Genomic DNA, 23,076 nt, shown 5'->3' on the forward strand with positions numbered 1-23,076 from the left:
AATGAGAGGAAAAAGAGGTGGAAGAATTATGAAAGGGTCAGGTAGCTTACTAGGTAAAAAAAGGTAAAAAAAGGATCAAAGGATAGGAAGCCAAGTACTAGAAGAAAGAATTATAATTTTCAGCAGCTGGGGAGAAGACTAGAATAGAGGAGTCTTAATGGTGCACAGTTGAAAAGGGCAACTGAAAGGTACTAAATCAAAAAATGATAGCAAGACAGAACTTGTGGAGGAGACAGCAGAGAAGACTAAAGAAAAGCGACTGCTAAATGGAGAAGCTTGCTGTCATTTGTATCAAGGGATGGTAGCAGGAAAGCAGTAACAACTTCACCTGTTCTATGAAAGTGATGCAAAGAGAAATGTACTTCAGTATTGTGTTCAGCTGAGGCTCTTTGGCAAACTGGTGGAAGCAATTAGCACAGCTTATTAGTTTAGCATTCTTTGAATGCTGCTGATGGACCTCTTTTTGTCTAACATATTTACAAACATTTCTTTCAAACCATTAAGTTATAAATCAAGAAATTAATGAGAAAATCCTGGTAAATAAGATCCTGCTTTTAAGGACTTGAGCTTGGTAGCAGGGGCTGAATGATGATCTTCAGGTGGGAATGGGTTGATCTTCAGCCAGGTCGTCAGGTGGGAATGGCAGAGAATCAGAGTGATTTATCTCATTTTCAGATTCTTTTTTTTTTCTGTATCAGCTTTTGTTGCAGTCTTTTTTTCTGTAGATAGAGGGATTTGGGCTCTTTATCATGGAATCCTTTAGTAGAATCCATAATTTCCTTAGATACCTCTAGTCCACCCTCCCTCCCTATAGCGTTCTGTTCGCTGATGGGATGATACATCAGCAAAGAAATACTGAAGTCAGCCTGTCACAAAATACTGAAAATTTGATGGAATAAATTATCTGGTCTGCAGGCTGTAGAAAGGCCTCAGTGGTAGTAAAAAAAAAAAAAAAAAAAAAAAAGTGGCATTGTTAAATTTAGCATCTGCTTTTAAGGACTTGAGCTTGGTAGCAGGGGCTGAATGATGATCTTCAGGTGGGAATGGGTTGATCTTCAGCCAGGTCGTCAGGTGGGCATGGCAGAGAATCAGAGTGATTTATCTCATTTTCAGATTCTTTTTTTTTCTGTATCAGCTTTTGTTGCAGTCTTTTTTTCTGTAGATAGAGGGATTTGGGCTCTTTATCATGGGATCCTTTAGTAGAATCCATAATTTCCTTAGATACCTTGCATTTCAGCATAAATATGCAAGGAATCTAAGGAAATTATGATAAGCAATAAGACTTTCTATGCATGTTTTCTTTTGCGTACAAGTGGGTTTTTTTCCTACTGTATTTTGCAGTTATTTCTGCATGCTCTACTGCATGACAATCTTTTGTGAAGGTTTTAGCCTCATATTGTCTCAACAACTGATCAAGATTTTTGGCACCTGTTTTAGATTTGGTCCAAGCAGATCAATATAGGGTTGTTCCCCCCTCTAATTTCTATGACAAGATTAAAAAAAATCCAGAAAAATCAGGCATAGGTACAGTGTTTTCTCTGGAGAAAAGAAAAGGTGTGCCAAGAGAGAAAATGTATTGTTTTAAAATAAGTTCTTCTCACTAAATCATAATTACTGATGAGATTACACCCTGTTTTCATTGAACTGAATAGCGACATTAATGTTTGCAGTTTTAGTGCCATTAATGCAAATGGCAGAAGACCTCCAGTCCACCCTCCCTCCCTATAGCGTTCTGTTCGCTGATGGGATGATACATCAGCAAAGAAATACTGAAGTCAGCCTGTCACAAAATACTGAAAATTTGATGGAATAAATTATCTGGTCTGCAGGCTGTAGAAAGGCCTCAGTGGTAGTAAAAAAAAAAAAAAAAGTGGCATTGTTAAATTTAGCATCTGCATAGGGCTTTCTTCTAAGGGTGTGACACAGTTTTGAACATAACCTGATGTAACGAAATGTCAGCAGAACATGCTTCATAAGAAAACCTAGTTCTGTGAGACACTTACAAGAAAACTGATTACAGTGGGGAAACAATGGTGGAGAATCATGCATCCTGAAAGGGGGATGGATATAATAGTCTGAATTCTAAAAATTCTCATACTATTCTGATAGTAAATATCGGCAATAAAATGGGAGGAATTTATGTGTATGTGCTGGAGGTGTTATTTCCCTCCAGTGATGACTCTAATGATTTTTACCTGGTGGGCATTTCAGCAGAGCAATTTGTAGAAGACTTGTATATATGTGTGCACATAGCACAAAGGAAGCTGGAAAACAGTGTAAGAAAAATCAAAACCAGAATTGGTTATTTACTGTCACAAAAAGAATAAGCAGACAAAATATTAAATGGATATACATTGGCAGACTGGAAAAAAATGGCCAGTGCCTTGCAAAGAACCTGTTAATTTTCTCTTTTTGACCCCCTTCTGTGCTCACCTCTAGTTGTCACGTGTCTGTCTCAAATCATGAGGTCTCCTGTGCAGATGCATGAACATACAAGAATGCTGACATGGGTTCTCTTTAAACAGTATTAGGAAAAAAAAGTATATGGAAACTTGTCACGTGTTCTAGTAAGCTATTGCATGCTGTAGCAAGTTTCTATAACCTGTTGAGATGGGCATGTGGCAACTGAGGCTAAGCATGAAAAAGCCAAGGCTTCTGGCCAGAGGGAGCAGTAGCTAGAGAGTTTTAACAAGGGGTTCCCAAATGGAAGTGGCAACCCGATGGAAGTGCTCTGTAAGAGTAATCTGGGGTTCAGTCCTGCTGCTTATAGGCATCCATGATCCCTTTGGTGCCGTCATCTTCTTGATATCAGGGCTTCAGCCTGGGACCTTATTCATGGGGTTTGTATACTGTGCATGACAGCCTGTAAGTAGGCTATTGTGTTTTCAACTCCCTACTTCGCAATATGTTTTTTCTGAAGTTTAGGTGTCCTTACTGTCCCACATATTACCCAGTATGACTCTTTCTTGCCCAGTTTTGAAACTACTAAAGTTCTGCAGCCAAGACAGGAGTTTCTCGCTCTACCATGCTGGGGGAAGAATGATGTCCTGTGACAGAGAAGATGACGGGGGTTAAAATGCCACCTTATTTCCCAAATTAGCCACAGGGCTTATTTCAGTAAGTGGCATTGTAAATGATAAATTAGAATGACGTCATTCTCATCATGTTATTTTAATGTAATTAAGGCTCAGAAAGACTCTGGAGCTTCTTTGATAAGCAAGAAAAAATGCAACATGATTGCAAACTTTGTAGTGAAAAAATAAAGCCTTGCCTTTCATGACCTTAAAGAGTATTGTAATGAAATTATTTACCAACTCAGGTACTTATCATAAGAAATCCTTTAGGTACAGAAAGTCTGTCTTCTACCTTTGCCTAAACAAGATGAAAACAAATAACTTTATTTTTAAAGTTTTGTATTAAACCTAAATTACAATTCCGTGGAAGAAAGATGAAGGCTTGAAATGGGGTATGGGGGAAAGGTAGACCAGGGTAGTGCCTGGAGCGCAGCAGGTTGATGCGGGGCTGGTGGGCGGTGGAGGTAGCGGTGGGAGAGGAACCCTGGGGTGCCCTGGAGCACAGCCACATGGCAGGGAAGAGAAAGACCACCCCGGTGGGGCAAGTCCTTCGCTTTGAAGATGAAGTGGTAAAAGGGCACAAGCTGGGATCCTGCCTCAGGTGATCCCTGGTGGCAGAGAAGCATTGACAAAAACAACTTCTGCTTAAAATTTTGCAAGGAGACACAAATTTTAGCAATTTCCTTCAATTGCTAACAAGGAAAAAGGACAGTGTCTAATACTGATGCCTAAATAACAGGCAAATCTTGCTATATAGCAGTTGTCTGCTAATCAGGAAGGCTACTAAATCACAGCTTTAATTTAGAAAAAGAGCTGATAGTTTTGAACACATAGTGAAACTAGAGAATCATATAATCACGTTGTTACAGAGCTCAGCCCTTCTTTTGTCTGCCCTGTGCTATTTGTCACTTTTCTCTTTTAGATCATTTGAAAATGAGAGCCTGATTTCTCTTCTGGCATTGGACAGGCAATGAAACAAGCCTGCACAAAGCCACTTCATATAAGTCTGTCGTCACAGATCTGAGATGTGGTCTTGCCATTACTTATTGACACTGGTGAAAAGAGCAGTGTCTTCTGCTTCTCCTGTAAAGCAGCTCTCATTGTACAAATAACAACATAATGACCACAGGAGGAAATGGCTTGGCTGTGAAAATTGGAAGGAAACTACTGTTGATTGATCTAAAAAAAAAAAAAAAAAAAAAAAAAAGCCACTGTTTGGAGTATTTAGTCTAGCCACAGACAGAATCTCTTTTCTTCTACCTTTTGCTTTGCAAAAAGTGGTTGGATTTCTTACAGCAAAGAGAGGCATCTCTTTAAAGACAAGTTGTCAGTAGCATAGCTCTGCCCACACTGTGCGCTCACCATATATTATGTGTATGTGGGGGAAAGCTGTGAAAACATGAGGAATCTGCATATCCACACTGTATGTACCATGGGTTTAGTCTTCATCAAGGACTTTAGAGGAGTATGTCCTCTGTGAAAAGCAAGTGGAGCAAGTTGTACAATGCCAATGAGAGATAAACTCTTTATTGACTGAATCAGATTAGTTAATTTAATTGTACCCATAGTCTGTGAAAAGCTAGTGAAAAGGCGAGCGTTGCATCAGGTTAAGAGAAGGGGAATGAAGCCATGAAAAGGCACGGACTTGATAAGGCGTAGTACCGAGGAGTTAAAACAGCAGTTGTGATGACTAAATCAGAGTCCTGAGCTTTGGACATATACCTGACTCGGAGGTTTCTTTTCTTATCACAACAGGCTTCTTTGTGTCTGGAAATCTTTTAAGATTATTATCTGAGAACTATTTCTGAGCAATGAAATGATGCTGGTGCCTGCCCAACCTGCTGCTAAGCTAACAACGAATGTAGAATTCAGTCTTGCCATAGCATTGCAATGTTGTAGCTGTGATGATCCAACCCAAAGCTATAAGCAAGACAAATAATATAGCAAAATGTGCTATATTTTATTAGGTCAAATGGTATTATTGGGAAAACCAGACATATCTGGGGGAATGTAAACCTCTTTTTAGGGAAAAGTATTGCAAAGGCCTGAAGGAAGACTTATGGACCCAAAAGCATATCTGGTGTTTCCCAATTATATCTGCTGAACTAATAAAAGAAATTCCTTGTCTTTGCAGACTGTATCTCTTTTTGTGATAGCGGTGTGATTTAAGATACAGGATCTTTGCTTTTTATCCTACTTGGTTCTGCTTATCCTCTGTGATGTGGAGCTGCCCATTGCTGCCCTACCTTTAACCTACCATGGGAGAAATATCAAATGAGTTAAGAAATTATGGCTGGAGAGAGAGGTTTTAGTAAAAGCTCACTATTTTCTAGCTGTTCTGTCCATTGTGACCCAACATAGTGCAAAGTTTGGAATAACTGTGAGGCTTCAGTAAAAGCCTGAAGCAGGAGAAGCTTTAAGTTAGTGAAAAGCCACTTTAGCATTATATCTTATTGCTTGCCTTTAGATAAGGAATAAACAAAGTGGAAAGGAGGTCCACACAAACACAGAGATTTTATCTTGCCTCTTTGGATTTTAATGTGTGTTTTCTCCTTATTCGAAATAAATGGATTTTGCGAATTCAGTCAGTGGTTAAAAATTGAGAACTTTGAAAGCTAACTTTAAACAATAATCCTTGTGTCTAAAGACAAGCACATCTGGATCTCAAATCTTTTTGGCCATGTCATGAAGACAGTTTATAAGTAAAACTTTTGGAAATATTTCCAAACTTTCCCAAATCTTTCTTTCACACCAAAACCCCCTTTATTCTCTGCAGAAGATGCTTTTTACTTTGGTGTGGTCTGAAATACACAAATATAAAATACAATTTATTTTATTTTTTACTGTCTTCTTCAATGACTTATTTCCTTCCTTCTCTAAAACTAAAAACCTTGGTGGAGGAAAAAAAAAGTGTAATTGTGTGTGCTCATTAATCCCTGTAATCCTAATTATACACAGGGCAGGATAATTGTAGTTTGAACTCAAGGCTGGCTGTACAGGTCTCATTGAATTTTAAAATATGTTTCTGAAAAATGGTTTTAATTAGATTAAAGTGATGGTGCTGCTATTTTGGGTATGTAATCTTCAAAAGCTATTTGTCCGTGAAGATTCAAAAGCAAAAAAAAATAAATGTTTTTGATCTTAAAAAAGAGGGTTTGTCCCCAGAGAAAGCTGTCCTAAGAGTGGTCAATGACACACTTTAAATATGCAGCTATGGTGTTTTGTATTCTCATTCATGATAATGACAAATTCAGAAATGCTTAGAAGTGATATTGAACTTGTGTTCTTTTTTATTAGCTCTGAAGTCTTAGGCTAATGATTCACATTCCTATATTTTAAACTAATGCAGATTTATGGGACTTCAAACACAAAGAGCCCTATGCTTCCTCAAGAAGCAGAGCACAGAGTGAATAAGACACTTGAAACACACTCCCCAAAGTGCCTGACACACACATGCTTTATTGCACAAAAGAAAAAAATCCTGTAAAGTTACAGTCATGTTTTCAGATTATTAAAGGCTGCATAGCGCAAAGATCTGATCAGTGAAGTCGGTGAGGATTTTTGTATGGATTTCAATCAGTGGTAAAATGAGAAAAGTTTTGTACAACTGGAGTCCAGAGCATGTTAAAACAAATCGGCTGAGGAGCCTTATCCTGCGTTATTAAAATTAGTAGAAAATGAAATTTATCCATTCCTTCCTGTGAAGAAATATTTTAGAGAAAGTATAAAAACGCAATTAACTTTCAAACTGCTCTCTAAATAGCAGGGAAATTTGGAGGTGTATGAATCTACTCTGTTCTGTGGATCTTGAGGATCTTTATCAAAGCCGATGTTGTCTGTGCAAATGCCAACTAAGTCCAGGGGTGATGTTCCTGCCCTCGGCCCCTCCTTTGCTGTACTCCCCTTGCTGCTGATTGCTTTGAGCCATAGCAGGGACCAAGAAAGAGGGAAGGCAATTTTAAATTGCCTCCCAGCAGGAATTTTGTGCTAAAAATCTAGCAGCTACATTCTCGTGCTCCATTACTATAATATTGCAGAAAAGACAGAAGAGGCTTTTTTCTTAAATTACGGATCTCTAGTTGCAAAGGAATAAAGCCCCTGGAGAGAGTAATTTGGTGCTGAGGCAAATTCTTTCTGTCCTCTGTTCAATAGCAATCTATTTTTAGATGGTTTGGATAAAATTATGTTCAGCCTTTTTAGTCTTTGACAGAAGATCAGAGTTTGTTTGAAGACTTTCTGTGTAAGCCTGGCATCTCAGCAATGGGTGCATTTGGTTGCTGAGCTGAGAAATAAGGCCGTTCTGGTAATGGAAGGCTGTGCGTTATTCAATAACCTGCTTTCCCATGCATGTAGAGTTCAGCCCTGCAAATCTCCTCATGAATCACCTTCTTGTTTATTTTCTACTCTCCCTGATTAATTCCCTGAATTCCTCAGTGCCAATGTTTGTAATGGGAGGCTGTTCAGAAGGTCAAAATACCTCTCACTGGGCACTTATTATTTCTGTTTTCCCTTTGCCACTAGGAAGAAAGTGTGACCAGTGGCAGAAAGATTTGCTCATGCATTTATTTTTTTAAGGTAATGGATGCAACTATCCATTTAATGCTTACCTATGAGCACAGCTAGAATTAAAACCTACGGATACCTTGCTGATTTTTTATTATTAAAAAAAAAAGGTATCTTCATTGGATGTTCTTTCCACTGCAGTGCTAGGGAACATAATAATTTGGTTATGCCATTCTGAAAACATGATTTTTTTGGTGCTGGTTTTTTGATTGGTTGAATTATTTTTAATTACTTGGATTGTATCTCCTGTAATAAGAAAAAAATGAATATTTACAGTAGAGGGAGCAATAGCACCATTACTGCTCTATTTCTCCTTGGTTATCTGTCAGTTGTGTTATAGCTTTATATAGCAGATATCTAGAAAAACAACAGTTATCTAGGTGAAATGATGTGGTCTTTTCTGTAGTAAAGTTTCCCTCATGATTCGTATTAGCTATTGAAATAATACTTTATTTTATAAAAAGCAGAAAATTTTGCTTAGGGAGTTGTCTTACAATACAGCTGGATGAGCTGAACAGCAATACTGTTTCCACCTGACAGATTTCCTTTTTCAATTGCCATCTTAAAATCATGCTCTTATCAGGAATTTTAAATTATAATCAGTGTATTTGACACCCTCCTTTTGAGGCTTGCAGAATGGTTTAAAACCTTTGTGTGTGTTTGTGCTACCTGTGGTTAACAAGACCCTTCTGGTGTTGCTATGGTAATTGTGAGGTTACAGTACGCACATGCTGGATCCTCTGCACACTCAAATGGGAGTGGGAGAGGTGATGGTGGTTCAGCATCTCTTTGTTCACGCACATGACCCTTAGGCAGGAGGTAGTCAGAAAAATCAGGAAGTGATTTCGGAAAAGGCATCTTAATACAGGATGTGTCTTAAGGATTCTATTCAGTGCAACGTGCCTTACCGGATATTTGTAATATATACATCAGCCTTCCCAGACTGGACTTTAACTGCAGGTCAAATAAAAATCAATGCCATTACTGGGCAAGCCATTTTCACTAATCCTTTGGGTGGTCACTTGAGAAAGATTTTTGTATAGCACAATATATTTCCTTACATCAAAAAGCTTCTTCAAAAGGAGGAGGAGGATGCATTTGGCACTGATGTGTCAGCTGAAGTTTTTGTGGGAGGCTGCAGTGGCTGCACACCAGTGTAGTGTTCAGGCTGGTGCTTCTCCAGATGCACAGGCCTGGACTATGCAGCTGAGAACAGAAATGTGCCTGAAAGCTGGTCTGAATTGCAGCTTCTGCACCATCTTGACTTCAGTGCAATTACAGGAAGGATATTTCTGCTATATGGGTTGGGATTTCTGAACAGATTGGCTCCTGCAACATGTGGTGGCTTATTTAGGGCAGAGATGTGACACATCATGGGAAGTAGTTCAGAATGGAGGACTAATCTTCGGTAAAAACAGCAGGGTGAGGGGTTTGGCCTGAAAAAAAAAGGAATAAACAAACAAATGTGGATTTTATTTCCATCATGAAATAGAAGAAAAAAAGAAAGCTGGAAAATACAGAATTTTCCTGTGGGGAAATTTTGAATTTTGGGAGACTGTTTTTCCTTAAAATGTAATACTTGGATTGAAACTTCCCAGTGAGTTCTACTATTCGGGCTGCAAACTCTTCTGAACCAGGGACTGTCTGCACATACAGTCTAGATAGCACATGTCAGGGTAAAACTCTGATCAGTCTCTAGATATTACAGTAAAAATGAGATATTACAGGGAGAAAAAAAGTAGGAATAGAGCTTTTCTCTGGTGGTCACTGACAATGAATAAATATTGATCTTCAGAGTGCTGCCTTTATGAAACCACTCTTCTTACCAGAAATGCACTTTATAATCTCTTTGGAAGGTGATTAGAGGAGAGAAACAGGAGAGAAAAAAAAAAAAAAAAGGCTTATGGCTCAGATGATTCCTCTTGGCATTCAAGATGAACTGTCAAAACAATGTAATGTATTGTAACTGACACATTTAAAAAGCTGAATCACAAATGCATAAATGGTTCTTGTTCATGGCATGATTCAAATGGAATGACTCTGATTTTGTTTTATTTAATTTGGACAAAATGTTGCCTTTGCAGAATCATGTTGGTGTCACTTCCATTGGCTTGTTAAAGGTTGTTCACCAATGATTCACAGCATCGTCCTTTCATTTCACTTTGACAACCAGCATTGCCTCCATACATGCGCACTGATATTGTTTCATTCTGGTATGGTACATCATCTTGATAGAACCATGGAAACATTGTTTTTTCTTTATAACGGTGTTATAATGACATCATAATGTCTTGAAGCAATCAGTATTACAATTATATGTTACAAAAAGTGTGTGTGATATGTGCATAGAAGTCTGTGCTCTAGCATTTGTTAGATTGTTCTGGAGTTTGTTTGTAGCCTTCTAAAGAGTGGTAGTTTGTAATAAATGTTTACACACTAATTAGTGTTTGGTTACATTTCAGAAAAAAAAAAATAGTTCTACCTTGTCATAAGTAATTTCCTTTCTCTGTGTTAACTCAAAAAGAACTAACTTATTAAAGCTATTTTTAACCTAGAGGATGACCGCAAGGTTGACAATTTATGAACCAATTAACTCTACACTTTTCTTTAGCACTCCTTGAGCATCTCGGAACAATATGCACTGGAATGAGGGCTCCTTGCCACTCCTATGAGGTAAATAAGTATCACTATAACCATTTTACAGAAGTATAAAAGAGAGGCACAGAACTGTGAATTGCTTGAGGTAATTTTGCAAATCTATAGCAGAATTGTTACAAGATCCAGAGATGCCTGTGCGTGTAAAAGAATGTCTGTGCGTGCACACACAGCCACTCATATATGTGCAAATCACCCAGAGGCTTTATGTATGAAAATATGGTAGTATTTAACATCTTATAAATGGAAAAAAAAAATCCAGATATTTGTGTTCACGTTTAGTGTGTTCCTTCTGACCAGGACTAGCCTGTTTCCCCCTTGTGAACAGTGTAACTGGAAGGCAAAGAAGGGCATGGGACTGGGAAACTTCTGGGTCATCCAGCCCTTCCATTTACTGCTGACTACTCTGTCAGCTGTCCAATTTTACTGATCAACCCCCAACTTCATTTTTTATTTAGATAATTTGTATTTCATTAAGATAATAGAGAAGAAGGTGGGAAAACGAGATTTCTAAAAACATGGATAGGAAACTGCCAATTGCAGGGAAAGAGAAAGCATTGCCCTAAAGAATCAGAAACTACAAATAAGTCAAACCCTGCAGTTCTCTGTTTGAAATCTGGAAGAAGGCCAACAGTCATTTTGCTGTAGCTCTGAGTATTTCCAAAATGAATAAGGAAGTGACAGCCCTGGAGCTTGAACTGTCTTTCTGTTGACTTCTACAAAAGTTATACTGGGCTCTGAAGAAGTGTGTATCTTTGGTTGGAGGATGGACAGAAAGCAACATCTGTTGGGTAGGATCAGTTGGAGGTTTCTGAAACCTTTTCATCGATCAGTTTCACAGAGGCTGTGGAAAACTTTTCCAGAGGGAGACTTTGGAGTTGACTCCTGTTAGTTGAAAGTTCACAGCAGATTCTGAGTCAGTAGCTCCTCTGCCTGATGTTAGTGTCTAAAAATGTCCACCCACACTGTTATGGACAAAACTACAGCAAGGAGGCAGCTCCACGCCTTGGCAAAATGTGGCAGATACAGTAATTTCTTAAGGGATTTAAAAAATATATTTTTGTAGTCTTTGGCACTTCTACAGAACAGTGATGGAGTGCCTATGTCTACCAGACTTTTGGCATAATCCCAGTGTGGTGATGCTTTCCTTCCATCCTCTTTGCCTTCTCGTTTATCTCCCACTCCCCACCTGGGTTTGCAGGAGATGGCAAGAGCTTCTGGGAGGAAGGAGAACATGTCAGTGAGCAGTATCAGGCTTATGGTGCTTTTCCCAGGTGCAAGGAGGACTAAAGCAAATGCAGGCACTGCTGATGCGGTGGGGATGTTCAACTCCCTTGCACAGGAGAGTTTGGAAGCATCAGGCTCTGTTTTAAGTGTGGGCTCTTTTGTTAGCACACCATAAACCACAGAAAGTGTTATTGGGCCTGAAACAACAAACCACTGTGTCCCTGGCAAGGAGGGGAAGTCCATCTAGCTTTCCTTTTCTTTAGGGACATATGTTGGAGTATTATTCTTTTTCTAATGTTTTCATGGTTGTGTTTCTTGCACCACTTAATGTATCACAGCAAAATCCAATTCAATATTAAGAATAATCACTTTGTAGTGTAAAGAATAGGCCTTTCATACATTTCATAATGATCTAGAAGATTAATTGAATAATGAGGTAGTGAAACCAAGCAAGAAAGTATGGAGGACTGGGAGGATGTCCAAAAGGATTTAATACAACTGGATGTTTGGGCAATATAATGGCAAATGAAATTCAGTGAAGATAAATACACAATAATGCATTGGGGGAAATAAATTAAGCTCCTCATGTGCACTGATGAATTCTGAATTAGCTGCAACTTGTCAAGTGTAAGAACTTGGTGTTACCATGAGTAGTGCAAGATCTAATAACTGATGCAGAAGAAAGTAGTGGGGGAGATCCTGGAGCACATTAGTACAGGGTGGAAAGATAATTTTCTGAGCAACAGTCTTTACTGAAAACATATAGAATGGAACAAATGTTGATTTTAATTCAAGTAAGAGAAATTGCTCCTGACTAAACTTACTGAAATTCCTGTAAGTTTCACAATCTAAATGATGAGTTGCGCTGATAGTAGTATTTGAACCTGGGATTTTCAGCAATAAAAACATCATATACTGATGAGCCTGAAAAGCATTTGGAAGAAATCTGGTCTTAATATTAGAGGGACTTTTGCTTTTAATTTCACTGGGCCTAGGATTTTACTCCAGTTCCACAGTTAAAGTCAATAGTAGACTTACGACACTTATGTACACTACTGACTAAAACTAAAAGCTGCTATGCCAGTGTTGCAGAGGCAAGGCATAGAAAACCTATATATTCTAATAAGTTAAACAAGATAATAGCCATTGCCAAATAAATAAAAATATTTAGTAGGGAACTTTAATCTTCATTGCCAAAATAAGTTTTAATTTGGTTTCCCACACTTTAAGTGTATGTGAAACTCCTCTTTCTGTTGACTGGGGAAGAACCAGCCTAAATATGAGTGTATATAAAGGGGCAGGAAGGATGGCCTTGGCAAGAGATTAAAATAAGAGCATTGAAATGCCATTACATATAAACAAATATGAATTCATGGATTTCAAATGATGTCTGACTACGTGAATGATAATAATGACTGCAGTGTTTGCTTTTGTTGCCTAGGAAAGCTGTATATGTTTACAATATTGACATTTGAATCTAAAATTCATTTGACGTGTTGTGCTGCTCCATTTTGTAACTGAAGAGATTTTTCTCTGAGATAAAAGCTTTTCCTGGCATAACTTGCCATCGGATGTTGTTTAGCACTTGCAGAACATCGGATTTGGAGCAGGGGTGGCTGGGGTTTGGGTGTTGCCTCTGTGAGCAAATGGGGACCAATGTGGCTGTGGCACAGACTGTGCGCGCAGTGTCGTCTGAAGGGAGTAAACAGAAGCTGGAAGGGGAATGTGTGTCTTTTGGGCACCAAAATATCCTTCTATAGCTCTATACCACCCACCCTAAATGGGAATGTGGAATTCACCTCTGTGCAAAGGGTCTGTCAAGGCTTCTCATAGGAGTAAAATTTACCCTGAAGTATTGTGTCATTCACCTGTAGATTTAAGAATATTTCATGGAACCATAATGAATTCAGCCTTTCTTGAAAGTGAGAATACCCTTGCAGATAGGTTAATTATTATTTAGAGTGGTCATTGTTCTGTGGAATGTCACAGTTCACAGCACAAAGAAACCTTGCATTTGAATCTGAGAATCCTTACTCCCAATATTTGTTTCTACCTAATATATATTTGTTGTTGTGGCTTTGGCACTGGAGTAAGAGTATTTTTTCTTTGACTACATACCAGACTGAATATCGCTGAGCATGTACTGCATGTATGCAGGTTCAGAGTATTTTCAGTAGCCGTAACTGCTCGAGCAGCACAGGCAGTCTGTATTTGTTTCACTTTCAGGGTACTTGGCTTGTCTTTAGCTACCAACCATTTAAAACAAAAGTTTCTGAAACAAAATTATTTTCACCTAGAGAGACAAAATGTCAAATTTTGAAAGAAAAATTTTCTGTATTCTTTCTCAATATTTCTAGCAGAATTGTTTCAATCAGTTTTACCAAAGTTGTGTGTTACAGCAAATTTCTCAGAAGTTAAAAACTGATACTAGCAAAACTCTACCTTGCACTGAAACAAGAAAGGTTGCCCAGCCTTCTCTTTCTGGGTGTTTGTTTGTTACCCTGCTGCTCCCTGCTGCTGCCCCAGACAGCTCTACTTAAGAAATAGAGTCCTGATGAAATGAGTTCTGCTTTCTCTAATCACTGACAAGATGGTGTATGAAGGCCTTTGTAGACTTCTGTCTGTGTTACACACCAGGTCTGATGGTAAAATCCCTCTTCTACTAGAACGAAAGAGGCTTAGTCCAAAGTTGCTGCATCTTGGTAGCCAGATGGCCTGTGGCCTATAGCTCGGACTTCTTGCAGCTCTGGCGCATGAGCTGTCTAGTGCTGTCTATGAAATAAAGTGTGCTAACATAGCATAGCATAGCATGGGTTTGTCTCTTCCAGATGTTCACCAGAGTACAGGGAAGAGCTGACATGACAGTCAAAGAAAGGAAGATGGTTGGTACTTGTGTACAGTTTCTAGATTCATTATATCAGTCATAACGATACAGAGAGCTTCCTTTTAGCAGATATCAGCATTTCTAAACAGATCCAGATGACCACTGAAGGTTTACCCTTTGAAGGAAGGAGTACTTCAGCTCCAGCAGCTGTGAGGCATTATGTTTTCAAAGATATTCAGAATCATGTGTGGTCCTTAAGAATTTATAGCACAAGCTTCCCTGGAGGGCAATTTTGATACCAGCCTTTATCAGACTGACAGACGGGCCTATAGATATACCTACCCTGAAGGCAGCTCTTCTACTGCAGAAAGTATGTCAACCTTACCTGCTGTCATATAAATGACCTCCCCCTCAGAGCAAGTGTCACAGTCGCTAGGAACAATATTGCTTTGCAAATTGTACCTTCAGATACTGTCTTGCCCCTTCTGCAGAACAGTATCATCTGTGACTTCCCATCTGGTTCCTAATTTTATCTCCTTCTAAGCTCTCAGCTCACCAGATCTGCACTTCTGCATGAATCTTGGTTCCATCAGCACTGGAACTAAAAATACAAATATCAAAATGGAAATTTGTACTGAAAACCCAAATTATACAGAGGCATTTGGGCCTCTTTGTGGTACTGAAGTTCTTCCTTGAATGTTCTGCCAGAGAAGCATCTCTTTAGGGTGAAAAATATATCTGTAGTTATTGGAACTGGCACAAACCTCATCAAGAATCTCCAATATACCATATGCACATTGTCATCCCTGTCTGACTGTCTAGGTCTCCTGGTGAACTATGGGAATCTGTCTCTCTGACCTTCTAACACATGGAAAGTGTAAGATACCTCGAGCAAGATGTGGTGGCAGTAGAGAACTACTTTTAAAGCTGAGAGCTAAACTGGGCTTTGAGCTTTGCGAGGTCTGAAGTGCCAGGTCTGTAATCATTGTGGAGTGGTGTGGAAGGCTGGCCCTCAGCCAGGGAGCCTGGGAAGCACAAGGATGTGGCTGGTTGGACACATCTTCCTCCTTGCCTAGTTACTAGTCTTTGGTTGCAGTCACACGTGCTTATCTTGTACTCCCAGCGTCCCAGCACCTTCCCTACTTCACATTTGCCTGTAGCAAGTCATACTGGCAGGGAGCTGGAGCTACTGTCCATCCTTGTGAACCTCCACTTATAGGCAGCAGAGAAAGAAGACCTGCTATTAGGTGGAAAAGAAAAAGCCAAAGGAACAATAAATGAAGAACATCTGGAAACTCTCCAGCCACAGCTGTAAACCAGGCTGAAAAGATATCTGGGGAAGGTGGAAGATCTGCTCAGCAAGGCTTTTAAAGCTCTCTGGAGAGAAGTAGTTACGGGAAAGCTGGGAGACACTGAACAACCGACCTCTGCTCCTGGTGTCAGGAAGAGTTATGACTGCCCCTGAGATCTAGTGGAAAGAATGGCTGTGCGTGCTTTCCAGGAGCATGGGTAAAAAGTCAAAGTCACTGAATGACTCTGGTGCATCAGATTTGGCCTCAATACCTCACTGATTGCATCCTTCAGCAACACTGATTAAGTTTTCAGAAAAAACAAAATCCAAACTGCCACAAAAAAAAGCAACTGAGGGGCATCTTATAACAGTTCCTCATGTGAGGCTCTGCAGATATGCTTCTCCAAATTTGTAACATGAACAATATTGTGATGTTCACTTAAAATCAAAACCAAATGTATTTGATGAACCTTATTCATTTGAGTAATTGAGAAAGAGACATTCCAGTTATTGGGTGGAGTCTGATGTGAGCATTACAATGTACATTTTCAGTGTTACAGATATTGTAAAGCACTAAGTAGGATAAAAAGCTGCTAGATAGAGGGTCTGTAAAGATTGCTGGCAGGATTTATGAGGACTGTATAGTGTAGTTTGTCGTAAGGAGGTCTAGGGGATTTTAGAAGGTTGTCAAAGATGACACCATCTGATTCAATAAGAATGCATGAATCATTCAATGACCTAAGGATACTTTTAATGTGTTAGCTGATTAATTTTAGGTTTACTAGGGCTTCTTAGGAAAATCCAAAGCCTAAATACTTTAAAAAATGCAAAGATCCAATCATTTAGTTTTCTAACTTTTTATTAAAAAAAATAAAGTCAGCTCACATTGGTTTTAGTTTTGCATACAACACTACTACTTTTCTTTTGTCCCAGGAAGAAACTTCTTTCTCACACTAATTTATACTGGTGAAATGGAAAAGAGGTTAGTATTTATGTCCAACCATGTGTGAAATTAGTATCCTACAAGTGCACTGAAATGAATGCTTGTGGTAATAAAGTAGTAGTCACTGTTTAATTTTAGTGCATGCTTCACCTTAAAATTGGTTTTCTGAATAGCTACTATGTACATTTACATTCTTCCCAAAACACTTAAATATTTAATACTTCCTTTTTCTGATCTAGTTCTGTAACTCTTTCTGCACTGGGCAGAACTTGCCTGGGAGGTTGCATGGAGTTTAGGAGCTCTTGCTAACTAAGTGCTGCTCAGTATTGCTAAGAACCTGGCAAAATTGCAGAATCAGGGTTAAAAGTTTGCAGGAAACTTAGTTAGAATAAAATGTTCTAGCTTAACAGTGCTTAGGACTGATGTTCTTTATGTATATGAAGGTACAGTGTTGACTTGGCCAGCACAAGCCTCTCTTTTCTACCCTGCTGTATCACAAGGAGCCTGGCTGAGGGATATCACCTTTATGATCACATTCCTTCCCCCCACCCCCCGGCTTTGGTAACAGAATCTGTGATCTATTAGCACTAGCAATTTATTTAATAGATGTATCCAAATAGTTACTGGGGAGAAAAGGATTTTCAGTCACATTTAACTCTTTCCAGATTCATATCTCTAAACTTGGAGGAAGACCTGTGTCTTCTTCTTGCATGTATCAGCTGTTTGCATTTTAAACTTCTGTGTCCAGAGTGGCAAATGCAGTTCAGCGTCTCATGGAAGAGGCATTTTTGTCTGTCTGCTTATGTTGGCAAACCTCTGCATTACCACAGTGATAAGACTACTGTATATTTTGCAAGTTGTCTTGCTAATTGTTATCGCTTTCTTCTGGATGGGGTGGTGTTTCTGGAGAGGAGTGATTATTGCTCAGCTTTCTGTCCCAGTCTGGGGAAATCAGAACTAATGTCAACTCCGGAAGCAGGAGACTAGATGGCAGCTGAGTAGACATTCCCACTTCAGCTTTGATCCAGATGGGGAGGATAACAATAGCAGGGATGATGCTGGGGCAAGGGCTTTGGCATGAAATTAGACCTTGTTCTATGTCTGCCCCGTACAGCTGTTCCGCATCTGAGTGAAGGGTAGAGCTAACCTATGTCTGCGAATGTAGATGTGAGTGCTGCAAAGCCGACCTTGATGTGTATGTGCTGCCTACAGAGTGCAGAAATAATCTTTGGCATATATGCGGGCATTTGAGTCTAAGTATATGAAACATGCCTTCTGCCTCCTCCATCCTGCCCTAGAGGCTTCTCTGCATGTCGTATTTCTGGGGACTTGCAGATTTTCCCTCACAGCATTCCTTATAGTCTAGAATATGGATGGAAACTTTCACCCCTGTGCCTGGTCCCATTTAAAAGCATAGTAGTCTCAGCTCTAATACCTAGACATAGGTCTGAACAAGTCTTTGGGTGTGAGAAGTTCTTCTCACATACCCCAGAATGCAGCTGCAAATAAGGTATTAACCAGGCAGCCTTAGGTGCTTTTAAGACTTATATTTTCCTGCTCTGCGATTGAGGTTTTCTCTTTGATCCTATCTATTAACACTCTGTATTCACAACGAAGGGGAGGGACTTTCTGCACCAATAACGGTCTCTGCAGCACCTTGCAGACTGCAGCTCGTCTGATGAGCCTGGCAGGATGTTTTTTCTCCCTGCCCCTTTCTGAATGAGAACCCTTGGCGCATGTACTATGTTTTGCAGCCTTGACTCCTGATTCTTTGTGCGTGACACCCAGATTGCATGTGCTTTCTCAGAGTGCTGTACTGTTTCCAGCAGCGTGACTGTCCTAGAGCCTTCAAATACATTTCTCTTGTCTTGGGTCGATGAATTTTGCTGATTTCTTGTTGAAATTCTTCTCCCTCCTCCCATCCTATAGTTTGCAAGCTCCTGAGATTTAGCTAAAAAAACATTTCATCTCAGATGCTACCTATTGCCATCCCATTGGAAAACTTGACTGTAGCAAAGGCCTTAAACTGAAAGACTGCATGACAGTTTCTGATCTTTGAGCAGTTTTAGGGGCTGTCACGAAGAAAAGCATTCATACCTAACTAAGTTGTTCGGTGTGGATTGAGGTATTTGTCAAGTAGAGCCATGCAAAAGATTAAAGCAGTATCTGTCAGTGAAACTAGTGTATTTTGGCTTATGTAATTCTACAGGGTTTTGGTTTTTTTTGTATTTTGTTTTTCAAGGAAACTGTAGGTGCCTTCAGCATTATATCTGGAAAGTGAATTATACATTGCAGAAAGTATTTAATTCTATATTTAACAGCTCTTCTTTGAACAACAAAAACTGTAAACTTGTTGCCGGGTCTTGAACTGAAGTCATGGTGGTTCCTAGTTGTTAATGAAATTTTACAGTGACAGCCCTGTTCTGCTCGCAATGTTAATAAACATAGTAGCTAGCTTAACGTCTGGGGTTGCACTAAAATTTACTGATACCTGAATGTGGTTCTCCCCGTCATGCATTGCCGTGGTGTGTGCATATGAGAGGTGTGTGCAAAATGTGACAGCAGGACTGTTGCTTCAATGGTAATGCCATGAAAGCAGTGAATATACTGTGCAGGACTTCGCTGGCCAGTGGAGCTGCAAGCAGAGAAGAACAAACTTGCTGTTCCTTGCACAGCAGAGACAGGCAACAAAAATGCATGGCTTAGTCTTAACATACTTTAATGAAACTGGATTAAAAAAAAAATCTGAACACCTTTACTCTTTAAAAAGTAGAAGTTCCCATTTGTTTCAGAGTATGAGAGATCTGGGACCCTTCTTGTTATAATGAAGTTCTGTGAAGAAAACAGTTATTTGTTTTCAGAAGATACTAGTATCTTATATGGTCAAATCTAAGTGCCTTAACTTGTTTAATCATTAACCAGGAGCCTGTGTAGGTATCAGGATGATAGGTCAGCTAAACAAACTGCTCTCCCTCCCCCAGCAGTTTCTAATGCATTTGATTGCAGGTTATACAGACACAGATGTTTTCTGTAGCCTATATAATTTCTGCAGCTGGTGCTGTAGGCCACGCCTGCAGGGTTCTTAGGCAAGGAGAATATAAATTTCTCTGTTATTGACAATGTTAATTCCCTTTGGATGATCTGAAACCTTCTCTGCTTATAGGTAACTCCTGTAGCTTCTAAGAATGCTCCTGAAGGAGGAATGCTTTGACTCTAAAAATCACCAGATTGTACCAAATCCTGGGTGGATTCAAAGTGCTTTACAAGGAAGCCACGTTCTTCCTAGCTACCAAGGCTTTAGTGCACACTCACAAATCAACCTGTATGTAAGAATCTGGGGGGAATGAAGGTTAAGGAGGGAATCTGAGTTGTGGGAAGAGAATATTCAGAGATGAGATCTTAAAATGGGATTTGAAATAATGTAGCTGACTTATGTCTGGCGGTTGGAAGGCTCTTCTGCACCCTGGTGTGATGTGGAAGGGGTGAATGGTCACTGAAGAAGGTCTGGTGCTTGTACTGTGGTAATGCCCTATTGCTGGTGTTACTAAAATGGAGGTGGTCCTGGCATCCTGGTTGTTCTAAGGAGATGAGCTCAGGCAGCACAAATGCCCGCAATGAGCTTTGCGAGCCTGGACATAACTTTTGTGTTGATGTTTTCTGAAGATAGTTGTGAAATGACCCTTTTTATCCATAAACATAAAAAGGTAAATGTCTTCAATTAAAAGCAGCTGGTGTTAGGCTTGGGAAATGGGCAGGAGATCAGAGATCAGAAGGGCTGGAATAAGGCAACCAGAGGGAAACTAAATGCTAGATAGATCTCTATAGGATATTTCCTTCTATTTCTGCTGTCCCCGGGCATGACATATGATTTGCTTCTCAATTTTCTTTCAATTCCAGTAGTAAACAGTAAGGTCAGAGACTATGTGACTGGGATCTCTGTGCTCATCCTGCCAGGTCAATGCCATTTTGACAGCTAAGTTTCTGCAGGGAAATTTTCAGCCTTTTTATCAAGTGCAATATATCTAGTCAGTGAGCATCCATCCAAACCCATTCTTCCTCTACACTCTATTGAGAAGAGATCAGATTGAGCAAACCTGTGGTCCTCTGTTTAAAATACTTTGAGATGAAAAAGGAAAGGTTCTGCCAGCCTCAGCTGCTAACATACCTGACAGATTGAGGTCTGATCCAGAGACTACTACTTACAACCAGCTGGTCTGAGACTTCTGTTTTGGAGTATTTTTTTCTTAAGATGCACTAGACTGATACTTAGCTCTTCTGAAGTGCTCCAGCGAGTCCTTCTGTGGTGACCAGGTTCCCAGAGATGTTTTGTCCTTATCTTCTACAGCTTACTTCCTCCCTGTGCACCTATAGAGTCCCTTAAACATCACAGTTTTTCAGTGGCAAAGGAGTGGTGTTTGGGCACTACCCCTGCAGGATAATGACACTGAGGGCACGAGGACTTGCCGGCTAAAATACTTGTGTTCTTGAGGGTGGGAGGTGCAATTTTGCATCAAGGACGGGTTATCCAAGGGTAGTGCAGCCAGAGGGGTGATTGCTCCAACAGTTGCTTTTTCTTTCCAATGGTAGAGGTAGCAAGGACGAACAACTGTGAGTAGTGAGAGTAACTCCTGTTTTACAATGATCTTTTCAATAGGGGGAAACAGCAAATTTCTCCTTAAGCAGGCTGCTCGTTCTAGAGCTGTTACCTGACTGTAGAAGAATGAGGAGCTGGTGAGACTTCACATAGGTGAACAGGAGAAGAAAGAAAAGCGCCCAAATGTCGAACATCTGTCTTTCTGTCTGTGCTTGAAATCTTGATAGCTGGTCTCAGGGAATAATACCCAGCTCAGCTGCTAACAAACAAGTGTTCCTTACAGTGCTCCTTTAGAGACAACAATTGTCATCCCAAATCACAAATATTGGAGCTATGGTAGAGAAATCAAAATTATTTAGCTAGCTGAATCAGTGTCTGAGTGGGGACCAGGGTCTTGGCTTTTCAAACTCTTTTTTTTTTTTTTTTTTTTTTTGCGCTCTCATTACCTGGGACTGTGAAGGATAACATACGAAGGCATACCTGCAGCAACGTGCAGTTTCATTATCGTTTCCAAAGCAATTGTACCCCACAGCCCAGGAACAAAAAAACCCAACCCGCCGCCAAACTCCAAAACAAAGAAAAAATTTGTTTGTTTGTTTGTTTTTTGTTTTGCCGTGTAAATCACACCGGCGTTCACTTTCGCGCGCCGAGTACCTGCCCAGCTGACAGCCCAGCGCTGCGCCGTGCCCCCGCGGTTGTTCATCGGGGGAGACATGGCAGCGGCGCAGGCCGGCGATGCTCAGCCGTGCGGCTGCGGAGCGCCGGGGGATAGGGAATAAAGAAACCCACCCCCCGCTGGGGCGCCCGGGCCCGCACCTGTGCCCGGCCCGCTCCGCCGGCGGCCGCTGCATCCCCGCCCCGGGCGCGCTGCTGCGCGGAGCGGCCGCGCCCCGCGGAGGGGCTGCCCCGGCGGCGGGGGGTGCCTCAGCCTCCCCGGCCTGCGGCCCGGCCTGGCTCAGGAAGTGCCGGTAGGGAAGCGGCGGGGGCGGCCGCCGGGGGCCGGGCCGGGCTGGGCTGTCAGCGCGGCGAGGGGCAGCGGCGGCGCGGGGGAGCGGAGCAGGTCGGAACAATAGCGGGTGGAGGGGAGGGGGCCGGCGGCGAGGCTCGGCACCGGCACCCGCACCCCTCCCCGGGCCGCGCCGCCCAGCGCAGCCCGGGGGCAGCGCAGCCCAGCCCCGGGGCAGCCGCCCCGCAGGCACCGCGGAAGGGATGATCCGGGCGGCGCTCGGCTGGGCTCGCTGCTAAACGCGCCTCCATCCCTCCCTCCCTCCTCTTCTCCCTCCCTCTCTCCCTCCCTCTCTCTCGGCTCTCCTCCTCCCTAACTCACTGGATATTACCAGCCGCCGGGCTCGCCGCCGCCTCTCCCCCAGCCATGAATCCCGCCGAAGGGGCGGCGGAGGAAGGCGCTGTCCCCGACTCCGAGGTGGATGCTTTCTTCCGAACAGGTAGGGGAGCCGCGGCGAACGGGCCGGGGCAGCGCCGGGCCTTGCCTCCGCCGCGGGATGCGGGGCTGGCGGCGGCGGCGCGGGCACCGCCGGCAGCGGAGCCGCGGGGAGGGGAGAGGAGGGAATGGAGGGGGTCCCCGTCTGCCTCCTCGCATTGTCCGCCGCAGCCCCTCGGCTCGTCCGTTCCCCTGTCCCCGCTCCCGCCCCCGGGAGGAGGATGCTACTGCGGGGCTGCGCTCCCGCCGCCGACCGCCTCGGGAGGGGACCGGCCGGGCCCCCGCCCCGAGCAGGCACAAAAGCCCCGCGGTGATGCTCGGGGAGAGCCGCCGCCTTGTCGCCACCGCGGGAGGCTGTGCCGGCTGGGCCCCGCCGCCCCCCGCCCCGGGCAGCGGCGGCGGCCGCCCGGGTACCCGCCGGTGTTCGGACGCAGCCGGCTGCCTGCCCTGCCGCCCCGGTCCGC

General features: G+C 41.9%; 1 protein-coding gene across 17 annotated transcripts in view; it reads left to right on the top strand.

The window, feature by feature from the left end:
- Positions 1-946: 946 nt before the first annotated feature.
- Positions 947-23,076, top strand: part of KALRN (kalirin RhoGEF kinase) — a 546,232-nt gene continuing 524,102 nt past the window's right edge. For all 17 annotated transcript variants that reach the window (XR_013930070.1, XR_013930071.1, XR_013930072.1 and 14 more), the window contains exon 1: positions 947-22,616. Coding sequence is in view for 10 of the 17 variants with exons in the window: in XM_080399718.1 (XP_080255844.1) it covers positions 22,544-22,616 (73 nt within the window). In the remaining 7 variants the exon portion in view is untranslated. The remainder of the gene's footprint in view (positions 22,617-23,076) is intronic.

Source organism: Falco punctatus, assembly GCF_963210335.1.
Source record: "Falco punctatus genome assembly, chromosome: 8".
In the NCBI taxonomy this organism is placed as follows: Eukaryota; Metazoa; Chordata; class Aves; order Falconiformes; family Falconidae; genus Falco; species Falco punctatus.